The following is a 12,493-nucleotide window of genomic DNA, read 5'->3' on the forward strand; positions in this document are numbered from 1 at the left end:
TATAAGCATGCGCCAACAAGCCCAGTTCCTCCTTTTTTAAAAATTTTTTGAAACAGGGTCTTGGTAAATTGCTGAGGCTAGTATAAAACTTGTGATCTCCTTGTCTCAGCCTCTCAAGTACTGCAATTACAGGCATGTGCCACCATGCCCCGTTGACCACCATGTTTTTATTTATTTATTTATTTAGTGGTACTGGGGGTGGAACCCAGAGGCTTTCTACCTCCGGGCTATACTCCCAGACCTTTTTTTATATTTTATTTGGAAACAGGGTCTCACTAAGTTGCTGAAAGCCTCACTAAGTAGCTGAGGCTGGCTTCGAACCCGTGTAATCTTCCTGTCTCAGTCTCCCAAGCGCGAGAATTACAAGTGTGGGCCACTACGCCCAGCGACCACCATGTTTTAAAACCTTGGAGACTTAAGCCAGGAGCTGCCGCCTCCTTTTAATGCATCTTTCCATCCTGAGACTGGTGCTCTCGAGCCATTCTGGTGACTGGCTCCCTGTGGCCCAAGCAAGTAGAGTGGCTTTCCTTTAAAGGCTAGTGAGGAGCCAGGTATGGTGGCACACATCTGTAATTCCAGTATATGGGAGGCTGAGACAGGAGGACCATACATCAGCAACCTAGTGAGATTCTGTTTCCAAATTAAAAAATAAAATATTGAGCTGGGCATGGTGGCGCACGCTTGTAATCCCAGCATTCGGGAGGCTGAGACCAGAGGATCGCGGTTCGCGGACAGCCTCAGCTACTTAGGCCCTCTGCAACTCAGTGAGACCTGGTTTCAAAATAAAGAATAAAGCCGGGCGTGGTGGCGCACGCTTGTAATCCCCGCGCTTGAGAGGAGGAGACAGGAGGATCGCGCAGGTTCGAAGCCAGCCGCGCTGGCGTAAGAGACCCTATTTCAAAAATATAAAATAGGTCTGGGAGTGTAGCATGGAGGTAGAAGGGCTTCCAGGAACCCCAGTACCACCAAAAAAAAAAAAAGAATAAAAAATAGGGCAGGGGCTGTAGCTCAGAGGTTGAATGCCCCTGGGTTCCATCCCCAGACCCAGTAAATAAGAAATAAATAAATAAATAAATAAATAAATAAATAAATAAATAAATAAATAGAAACTAGAGCTGAGAGTGTAGCTCAGAAGTAGAATGTCCTTGGGTTGAATCCTCAATACCACAAAATAAATAAACAAATAATAAATAAATAAATTCTAGTGAGGTTTATTGGTCACTCAGCCTGCCTCTACCTACCTAAAATAAAAAACAGAAAGCTAACTCTTGTCCTTCAAGCCTCTAGATGAGCCATTTGCCATTACACTAACCTTTCACCTCCTTTTATTTTCTATTCCCTGCATGTCCATCCTTCACCCTTGGATCTTGTGCATAAAGCAAACCCTTTAATAGTATTTGTTTTTCTTTGTCAGGGAGTAGATAAGCAGATGTCACAGTGAGTTCTAAGCAAAATGAAACAGAAGGGAATTTTGATTCTCCAACAGCCTTATTTTCCCCTTCCCCAACTTCCCTAACTAAAAATTGAGTTTCGTGAGGCTTGGGATTTTTTAGGCTGGTTTATTGGCAGATCCCTGCTCCTCAGAGCAGTGTCTGGCATATTGTAGGCACTTAATGAGTATTTGTGGAATAAATAAGTGATGTCCTAAGTCACTTGTGATCTTGAAATAGCTATTAACCAATCCTGGGTCACAGGCTAGAGCATATGGCCTCTTACATATTGAAGATTTTTTTCCAGTTTGTTTTTTGGCATTTTCATTTGGGGCTGGGTTCAGAAGTTTCCTCAAGCTGGGAGTGGTGGCACATGCTTATAATCCCAGCATTGGGGAGGCTGAGACTAGAGGATCATGGTTCATGGACAGCCTTAGCTACTTAGTGAGGCCCTTTGCAACTCAGTAAGATCTTGTTTTAAAATAAAGAATAAAAAAATAGGGCTGGGGGTGTAGCTCGGAGGTAGAATGCCCTGGGTTCCATCCAAAAAAAAAAAAAGTTTCTCAATTCCTCAATTAATTTCCAATTACAGCTCTCCATCTTGGTCGGGCAGTTTCCATTTTTAGCTAGGACCTCTCTTCAGTCCCAGCACCTAGCATGTTTGGTCATTTTGATACACAGTAGGTACCTGACAATATTTGTTGAACTACAGAATGGAGGAGTCCTTGGTTTAGTCTGTGTTCTCTGGAGCCTACTAGACTCTGGAATTAAACAGAGTGTATCCTGTGAAAATTATTTTTTGTTTTGAAAATTATTGTCAGACTATGAGCTATTGCTTTCTTTATTGTTACTGGTATGCACATCAATGCAAATCTGTAGTATTTTATGTGGCTACATGCACTACAGGAACCCAAAGACTTAAAAATCTCTTTCTCTGGCCAGAGAAGCGATACCTTACTACCACTGTGACCAAGCCGATGCCTGCTGGGCACACTTGCCTTCACTCCACCTCACAGCAGCGGCTGCGGGGTCTGGGAGGTTAGGGTTGACAGCCGTTTTTACAGCATTTCCATGAACATCCACCCAACGGGTCCCAAAGCCCTAACTCGAGAAGGAGCCAACCCGCCCGGGCTGCTGACTTCTCGGCAATGGCTCACCTGGTTGCCACGTGTGCCCAGGCTGTGGTGTAGAGCTCTGGAGAGAGGAAGTCGGCTGCCTTCTGAGCTGGGCACCTGACCAGATTGGGTATGGCGAGATATGCCACAGACTGAGGGAGAGACTTCTGCGGTGTGGAACTGGGGGACACCTGAGCTTGCAGGTAGCTCTTTACCAGAAACCTGGAAAATAGGGTGGGGTGGAGACAGGTGTGGTCGCTCCCAGAACACAGTCTTACTCCACCTGGCCTCCCTGTTGATGGTGACTCCTCACTCCAGGGTCCCCTGGGGCCCGCTTGTCCTGAGGCCCTCAGTGAGGCACACCCAAGACTGCGCCGTGGAATGTGCCACAGAGCTGGGGTGCCGTCCTTAACATGAGCCCTTCTGAGGTGCTGTGTAAGCAGAATCTTTTTTGACAGAATTTTCTGATTTGAGGACTTGCAGTGATTTATAGACTGACTGTGGCGGAGGGTCACAGGTGACTCTCAGCCGCCCTAATGACAAAGCCAGTGGTTAGGGTTCTGGCTCAGGGAACCCGCACCCTCTGCAGCTCCACAGAAACTGTGACGCTCCCGAGCCAGCCTCAGTTGCTCCATCTCTAGGTAGGAGCATTGATACTCATCTGACTGGGTGGCAGCTAGTGAAACCGAATGAGGTATCTGTGAAGTCCCTGACACAGTGCCACACAGATGCCTAGTACTACTATTGTATTCCTTTTACAATTTAAAAATAAACCAATAAATGTTATATACCTAAAAAACCCTTGCTGGGCACAGTGGCACGTGCTTGTAATGCCAGTACTTGACAGACCCAGACAGGAGGACCACAGGTTTGAGGCCAGCCTCACAACTTAGGAAGACCCCTGGGAACATAGCAAGACCCTGTTTCAATATTAAATAAATCAATAAAAAGGTTCAGAGTATAGCTCAGGGGTAGAATGCCCCTGGGTTCGATCCCCAGTACAAAAAAAAAAAAAAAAAAAAAAAAACCTCTCTGAGCCCATAAATGTTACATATTTCCCAGTGGATTCCTTTCTCCCTGCACACAGGAGTTTGGTCCCCTGAGAATGAAGTGCATATGAGAGGCTTTGCAGCCTCAGAGAGAGCTGAAAAGAAAAGGCCTGTCCTGAGGAGGTGGGGTTGGCCACTCCCTCCTGCCTCTCAGGATGGCGCCTCCAGTGCTGTGTGCTAAGCCTGGGTACCACAGGGAGCAAGGCAGGTCCAGTCGCTGCCCTCACCTGGTCTAGTGGCAGAGCAGAGCTAAGAAGGTAAACAAAAAATGCAGACAAGTATAGATTGTGATAAGTGTCCCGAAGGAAACACAGGCATGTTGGGTGGCGGAGAAGCAAGTGCAGAGGCCAGGCCCTTTGGAGAGAGCCTATGGCTGGCAGCAGAGGTAGAGGCCGGAGGCTGTGAGAGGCAGGGCCAGGCAGATCATCACGGCCTTGTAGGCCACGGTGTAGGCTGTGGCATTTTCCTTCGACTGCTTTTATGTGTGTGTTACTGAGAATTTAACCTAGGGGTGCTCTGTCACTGAGCTTCACTCCTAGATCTTTATAAAAATGTTATTTTGAAGCCAGGTGCGGTGGTGCGTGGTGGTGCACAGCAGTAATCCCACAGCAGTAATCCCAGTAGTCGGGATGCTCAAACAGGAGGATCACAAGCTCAAGGCCAGCCTTAGCAATTCAGTGGGACTCTCGGCAATGTAGGGAGTCTGTTTCAAAATAAAAATTAAAAAGGGCTGGGGCTTAAGTTTCTCAAGCTGATCCTGAACTTGCAACCTTCCTGCCTCAGCCTCCTGAGATACAGGTGTGCACTACTGCACCTGGCTCAGTGAACACTTTTAAGCAAGAGAAAGATATTATTGTCCCAAGGCTTTGAAAAGAAACCCTCCCTCCAGCTGCCCAAGGAGAGCAGGGCAGGTTAGAGGCAGGAGACAGTGAGGGCCCTGGCACCAAGGCTGTTGTTGCGGTGACAGAGGGTGGCAGCCTGGCCCCAGGCACTGGTGCCTGGGCTGGGAGTGGGTGGTTGAGAGACATTTGTAGGATCCGGACAGCCCCCATATGGTATTCCCCAATGCCTGCCCCCTCCCTCTGTGGTCATTAGACAGAAACCTTTACCCAGGCAGAGGTTTGGCAGGCTCGCTAAGGCCTGGCAGAGGCCTGGGCCAGCCCGGAACTTACCTGGCCATCTGTAGGTAAAGCACTGTGTTTTCCCCCTCGTAGGTGCATGAGGCTATCACTTGGGTCACCAAGATGGGCAGACCGCTCAGCTGGGAGTAGCCGTGGCCCCCGCAGGCTCTGCGGCACAGCTCAGCACCCTCGGCACAGAGCTCCGACATGAAGGCCTTGACACCAGTGCTCAGTGCGTGGAGCTGTGACAAGGGCAAGAGGCAGCACTGACGCTCGGCTCAGGAGCCGCTGCTGGCTGAGCTGGGCTGGGAGTGAGGAGGGCCATGCAAGTAGGTGACTTAGGTCTGGAGCGGTAAGGAGCAGGGACAGCTCCTGGCAGTGACCCTGGGGCCTGGGAGGAAGGTGCTGTCTGAATAGAATCACCATTGCCCTGGAGTCCTGCAATTTGCTGGTGAGCAAAAGTTTTAGAAAACTGGCTGTGAGCTGGGTGTGGTGGCGCACGCTTGTAATCCCAGCATTCAGGAGGCTGAGACCAGAGGATCGCAGTTCGCGGACAGCCTCAGCTACTTAGGCCCTCTGCAACTCAGTGAGAGCCGGTTTCAAAATAAAGAATAAAAAGTAGGGCAGGAGGTGTAGCTCGGAGGTCGAATGTCCCTGGGTTCCATCCCCAGACCCACCAAAAAACAAAAACAAAAAACTGGCCTGTGGGGACGAGTGTCTGACTTCAGCCCACTGCCTGGGTTAAGGAAGGTGCAGCAGCCTGGGTGTGCCACCCAGAATTCCAGAATTCAGACCTTGAAATCCTGACCTCCAGCCGCCTGGCATCGGGAGATGGAGGTGGGGAGGTGACTAAGTCAGGAGAGTGAAGCCTTCAGGGTAGGATGCTCTGGTTCAAAAGCCCCTCCAAAACTGTGTTGAAATGTGATAGTATTAGAAGGTGAGGCCTTTAAGAGGTGATTAGATCATGAGGACTCTCCACCTTCGTGAATGGGTCATTATGATGGGGTGGTTTTGCTACTGTTGGAGTTGTTTGCCTTTGTGGCAGAGCTTTGTTATCCTGAGTGTGGCTTTGTTATTGTGAGTGTGCGCTGTTGGGGGAGTGGCTTTGCTATTCTGGGAGTGGCTTTGCTGTTGTGGGCGTGACTTTCCTATTGTTGTGGCTTTGCTGTTGTGGGCGTGACTTTCTTATTGCAGGTGTGGCTTTGGTGTTGTGGGATTCTTTGTTATAAAAGTAAACTCTCCAGTGCGCTCACATATTTCTTGCCATATTACCATGCAACAAGAAATCCCTTACCAGATGGTGGAAGCATGATAGAGCTAGGAAGTCTCCAGAACTGTGAGAAATAAATCTCTGCTGTTTATAAACCACCCAGTTTATGGCATTTTGTTATAGCAGAATGGATTTTGAGGGATTGCCAGACAGCAAGCCAGCTTTGAATTTTTGGTTCTTTTCTTGTGTGTGTGGAACTGGGGGTTGAACCCAGGGGCATTCTACTTCTGAGCTATACCCCTAACCCTATTTTTATTCTTTATTTTGAAACAGGGTCTCATTAAGTTGTGGAGGCCCTTACAAAGTAGCTGAGGATGACCTTGCACCTGTGTTCTTCCTGTCTCAGGCTCCCAAGTACTGGGATTACAAGTGTTGCCACCAAACCCGGCTTAGTTTTTTTTTTTTTTTTTTTTTTTTTTTTTTTATTGATAGCCCCTATTTTCTTTTTCTTTCTTTTCTTTTCTGTTTTTTCTTGGTGAGTCTGGGGATGGAACCCAGAGGCATTTGACCTCCAAGCTATACCCCCTGCCCTATTTTTTATTCTTTATTTATTTTATTTTATTTTTTATTTTTTTTTTTGGTGGTACTGGGGTTCCTGGAAGCCCTTCTACCTCCAGGCTACACTCCCAGACCTATTTTTACATTTTTATTTGGAAACAGGGTCTCCTAAGCCAGCGCCCGCGGCTGGCTTCGAACCTGCGCGATCCTCCTGTCTCAGCCTCCCAAGCGCGGGGATTACAAGCGTGCGCCACCACGCCCGGCCTTTATTCTTTATTTTGAAACAGGGTCTCACTAAGTTGCGGAGGGCCTAACTAAGTAGCTGAGGCTGGCCGCAAACCACGATCCTCTAGTCTCAGCCTCCCAAATGCTGGGATTACAAGGGTGTGCCACCACGCCCAGCTTCCCTAGTTCATCCTTTTGAACTTTCCAGCCCCTGAGAGGAAGGTTGTTGCCTTTTACCTTTCTGTGTTTCCGTTTTGTCATCTGGAAAATGGGGATCTAAATGGTGCTATTATAGTTGGAAGGATTAATGAAGCAATGCTTATAAAGCGCTAGACAGACTGAATCTTAGTGTATGTGTAAATTCACAGTGATTTGCTTAAGGCCAGATGTGTTCTGGAATCAAAATAATTTTGGATTTTTGAAGGGCAAAGCAGCCATTTAAGGTATCTTATATATAAAACCCACAGTGAGCTTAGGAGAAAACTTAGTGATTAAATATGTTATTTCTACTGTTTCTGTGCTCAATGGGATAAATCAAGTCAATTTAGTTCAAACTCTGCCACCAAATGAATTTCAAACAACTTTTGACTTTCAGAGGTCCTAGACTTCCAAATACACATCAGGGATTGTGGATCTGTGTTCCCTATATGTTATAGTTAGATATAAGATGTTTCCTAAAGAGCTCATTTATTAACAGGGTTGATAGAGTTTAGTCATGAGGGTTGTAATCCTAGCACTGGGTAAATGCATTGTAATGGATTATTGAGTGGTACCTGGTAGGCAGGTGGATGACTGATGGTGTGGAGGTGGTCCCTGGGGTGCAGCCTTGGGCATTATATATGGTTCCCCCTCTCTTGCTTCCAGCCTCTATGATGCTCACTTTCTCTTACCCCGCCTCCCCTCACCATGCCCTGAGCTCTCTGGTCCCTGGCCTCACATGGACTGAACCCAAAACCATAAGAAAACAAATTTTTCCTCTAAGTTACATGGTCAGTCTTTATATTATATCTGCAAGAATGCTGATGGAACACTATACAAAGTATGAGTATTTCCTCCAACATTTCTGGAGTTTCTGGGGGACAGGTGTGTGTGCACTTACTTATCAGGGTACAGTCCAACCTGGGTGCCCTGGATTCTGGAAGGCTGGGGTGGGGGTGCTGAGGGAGCGAGGCTGCAGTTGCTTCCCAGAGGTCAAGCAGTCTCAGCAGACGTACCTCAGGAAGAAGGCTGAAGTCTCTGTTCTTAATGGCATTGTAGGAGTTGTGGAAGAATTCCAAGAGGTTGACTGCTGTGAAATGAAAGGCGTAACTCATGGCCAGCTGAGGAAGGAGTTTCTGCTGCTGTGTCTGGTAGTCTAGGACTTTTGCCTCTGGGTCACTGTGTGAGAAAGAAGCAAAAATTGTGGATGATAGCTACATAGCCATGTCTTCCTTCCTATATCCAACACCATAAAAGCATTAGAAGCAGATATTTTGTTTTGGTTTTTTGTGGTACTGAAATTGAACCCAGGAGCATTCTACCTCCCAGCTATAGCCCCAACCCCATTTTATTTTGTATTTTGAAACAGAGTCTTACTAAATTTCTGAGTCTGACCTCAAATCTGTGATCCTCCTGTCTCAGCGTCCCAAGTACTATGATTGCAGTTGTGTGCCATTGCACCCAGCTCAGATGTTTTTTTTTTATCACTCATTGCAAAATGGACGTGACACTATTAATAATCCTCTAAAGTATCATCCAACATAGACCTTCACATATTTCACTGCAGATATTTTGACACACTTTGTTGTAGGTACCACCTCTTGTGGAGTAAGGTTTCCACAATGACAGCATATACAACCAACCATATCATCCAAAAATCTACAAAGTTCTGACCTTCAACACTCTGGACCCAAGGATAGGGTGAAGGGCTGTGGCCCTGCTCTCCTAATGATTTAACCCACGTCCTTTCACTGTCCACATACATTTGCCATGTGCTGGGAAATGTGTTGAGCTAAACAATAGCTCTGAGCATGTGAACTTGGGCCTGAGGTACACACAGGAGGGACTGGGCCTGCCTTGTCCACTGCTCTGTACTCAGGGTTTGGGACTATGGCCAGCATGCAGAAACCTATAGTGACCTTTTGGGGACTGAAATGGGCTGGTTGAGCCAGGCACAGTGGTGCATGCCTGTAATCCCTATACTTGGGAGCTGAGACAGGAGGCTCAGAAGTTTGAGGCCAGTCTTAGCAACTTAGTGAGACCACAGGTGCATACCAGCATGCCTGGCTAGTCATCACACTCCTTACAGGGAGGAAGCAAGGCCTGGAGAGGCCCAAGGCTTTGCAGGGCAGTCAGCAGTGCCAACCTTAAAGCCATCAGTCAGAGACCATCCTCAGCGTCAGGGCCCAGTTATGCTGTGACTTTTTGTCCTCACCCTATTTTACTGTGTTCTGGATATGTGCATTCTTATTCTAAAAGAAAAATTGTTTACCTGAAATGAAAGCTTAACCAAGTGTCATCTATCTGAGATTTCTGCGTGTGAACACACAGTATAGAATAGCCCTCGCCATCCTGGGCCATAGAGACTTGCCAGACGCCACCAGCCATAACAAAAGGGATTCAGACTTAGATATGCTGCCCTCAGAGGCCGCCAGTCACAGCCAGATAGAACAGGTCCAGCCCCTCACAGGCTAATAAGACAGTTAGGCTCTGTCAGACAGTCCTGACAAAACCACCAGCCCCAGGCAGAGCCAGCAAGGCAACTGGTCGACCCAGGCTCGCACAGTGGACACGGACAGATGGACAGACAGAACGAGTCAGATGAGACGATGTAGGCAGACATAGCCACACAGAGCTGAGGGGCCAGATGCTGATAGCTCGAGGGTGGACCAGAGGGAGCCAGAGAGCCCCCGCCAATGCGGCCAGGTGTGTGCGCCCCTGGTGCCTGTTCCAGCACTCTGGCATGGGGAGCAGGCACAGTGGGTCCGAGGCCAATCACGCCTTGCCTAGGCCGGAGCCGGGACTGCCGGCGGATGACGGAGTAGCGCACAGCGATGACACAGGCCTTCTGCAGGGCGGGCAGGATGCTCTGTGTCAGCAGCTTCACCCGCGTCACCACCATGCCCAGGTAGTTGCTCCGCTCAGTTCCAAGCCTGACATAGGTACCATCTGGCATGACCTATGAGAAACAGGGACAGGCGCCAGGTCAGAGGTAAGCCCCAGCCTGCCGCCGCCATGCCTGTGGGCCTCTGGACCCCATGGGTGCCAGGCTCTCTGCACATCTGGAGCAAACTCCAGGTGTGTCCATCATGATCAACTATCAGTGGTAACTAAAATGCAGACACTCCCTGATTGATGTAAATGAGTCACTTTCCCAGGGGTCCTGTGTCACCATTCCTGTGCTGGGACACCCATACTTTTTTTTAGGCCCTGGGGTTTGAATTCAGGGGCATTCTACCTATGAGTTACACCCCCAAGCCCTATTTTATTTTTTATTTTGAAACAGGGTCTCGCCAAGTTGATGAGAGCCTTGCTAAGTTGCTGAGTCTGGCCTCAAACCTGTGATCTTCCTGTCTCAACCTCCCAAGTACTGGGTTATAGGTGGTGCTACCATGCCCAGCTTGACACCCCACACTTTTCCAAGATTCACAACCAGAGGAGCAGAGCCTAGCAAAATGGGGACCAACAGACTCCCTCTAGCTGGCTCTGCTCTGTTCAGGAGCTGGGTGTGTCCGGGCCTCACTGCGGGAAGGCACGCATGTCACCCCTGGGGTTGCCTCGCTACTCTCGCTCTGCCACCCATACGGTGAGAAGTTTGAGGCTCAGAGCACCCAAGTGATTTGCTGAGGTCACACTGGCCCTCCCTCTGGGGAGCTGTGACCTAAACTCAGCTCTGTGGAGGAGGACCCAGAACTGGTGGCTGACTGCCAAAGCGCAAGTTCCCCCTCCAGGCAGTAAGGGGTTCCCGACCTCTGCAAAGCGGCTTAGCATGTTCTCCCGGGGGACCCGCACATGGTCCAGTAGCAGGAAGCCATTGTCTATGTTGTCCATGCCCATCTTGGGTCCAATGTCCCCAACAGTGATTCCTAGAGGGAAACAGATGAGAACACCTGTTGTTTGAATGCTTGCTATGTGCCCGACACCATATATCCATTCTTGTCATGCTGGGTTATTGCACCTGTCCTACAGGTAGGCAAGCTGCAATCAGACGGATGCTGCAACTTGCTCAGGGTCACCCAGACAGTTCATACCACAGGTCTGTCCAACTAGACCCCAAGCAAGACATGACCCGGCTTCTCCCAGGGACCCCTGAGGGCCTCAGGACAGAGAGGCTTTGTGGGACTTCTCCTGCAAAGGGGTCTTGAGGAGGAGGCATGGCCTTACCTGGCAGTGGGGTGTGGTCCTGGAGGCTGCGGATGGGCACGATAAAGGCGTGCATGCCCTGCTTGGCTCCCGAGCAGATCAGCTGGGCCAGGACCAGGGCATGGGTGGCTGACCATCCCACTGGGGGCAGAGAGACGAGAGGCCTATCTCAGGAAGATCTGTGCTTTGCTGCCCTCGGTCAGCCTCCTGGATGGGTCAGGGGTCACTGATGGGCACCTCAGAGTCACTGATGACAGGGAGAAGGAACAGCCCGCAAGGAATTCAACAGAAACAGCGATTGCCTGGCATGGACACTATGAGATAAACAGGCTTTTAAAGAATCTTGGTCCTCCACTAAAGATAATAATGAATCTTCTGTTGTCAACCTCATAATAATAAAAACATGGACAATAGCCATTTGTCAAAATCCAGGTGGTACCAGCCCTGTGCTGATGTTTTCTGGTTCTCCTCAGAGCTGCTGTGATGAGTCTCATCTTCCAGGTTAGAAAACTGAGGCCCAGGGAGCGCAGTGACCTTTTGCTTGTGGGGGAGGGGAGCACTGGGGAGGGAACCCAGGGCGTCTACCTCTGAGCCACACCCCCAGCTCCAGCCTCCTTTTTCTGAAACAGGAGGCTTTCTCTAGGTTGTGGAGAGTCTTGCTAATAAATCTCTGCAGCTGGTCTTGAACCTGTGATTCTTCTGTCTCAGTCTCCCAAGTACTGGGATTACAAGTGTACAAGTCAGCCTGATTTTAAAAGCTGGTTGCTTTTATCTGCAGAGTTGTTTGTTTGTTTTTTGGTACTGGCTATTGAATCTAGGGCCATTCTACTGCTGAACCAACCCCCAGTCCATTTTTATTTTGAAACAGGGCCTTGCTAAGTTGTTGAGGGTCTCCTTACGTTGCTGAGGCTGGCCTCCAACCTGAGATCCTCCTGTCTCAGCCTCCCAAGTACTAGGATTACAGGCATGAACCACCACTCTCAGCTTCTCTGCAGTTTTGTGTGTGAATGTGTGTGTGTGTGTGTGTGTGAGTGTGTGTGTGTGTGTGTGTGTGTGTGTGTGTGTTACTGAGGATTGAACCCACAGGCATTCTATCTCCAAGCCAAAGCCCCAGCTCTATTTTTATTCTTTATTTGGAAACAGGGTCTCACTAAGTTGCAGAGGGCCTCACTAAGTTGCTGAGGCTGGCTGTGAACTTGCGTTCCTCCTGTCTCAGCTGCCCAGGTACTGGGATTACAAGTGAGCACCACCACGCCTAGCTCTCTGCAGTTTTGGTAGTGGTCATTCATTTCTTCATTCACTGTCTCCCTCTTGTCTCTCTCACCTCTCTGTCACCTTCCTCCTGCGTTTGTTTGATCTATCCACCACACCTGGCATTTGCTCACGGGGTCCCCCAGTGCTACAGATGTGTCCTCAGAGTTGAACTCCCAAGCCCAAGGAAGGG

General features: G+C 49.0%; 1 protein-coding gene across 1 annotated transcript in view; it reads right to left on the reverse strand.

The window, feature by feature from the left end:
• Window positions 1–12,493, reverse strand: part of ACOX2 (acyl-CoA oxidase 2) — a gene marked incomplete at both ends in the record, with an annotated part of 44,538 nt that overhangs the window by 28,700 nt on the left and 3,345 nt on the right. The window contains 6 exons of the mRNA XM_080715814.1: window positions 2,588–2,767; window positions 4,767–4,957; window positions 7,923–8,085; window positions 9,693–9,865; window positions 10,657–10,772; window positions 11,071–11,190. Coding sequence (XP_080571940.1) covers window positions 2,588–2,767; window positions 4,767–4,957; window positions 7,923–8,085; window positions 9,693–9,865; window positions 10,657–10,772; window positions 11,071–11,190 — 943 coding nt within the window. The remainder of the gene's footprint in view (window positions 1–2,587; window positions 2,768–4,766; window positions 4,958–7,922; window positions 8,086–9,692; window positions 9,866–10,656; window positions 10,773–11,070; window positions 11,191–12,493) is intronic.

The sequence above is a fragment of the Muscardinus avellanarius genome (genome assembly GCF_963383645.1).
Source record: "Muscardinus avellanarius genome assembly, chromosome: 18".
Lineage (NCBI taxonomy): Eukaryota > Metazoa > Chordata > Mammalia > Rodentia > Gliridae > Muscardinus > Muscardinus avellanarius.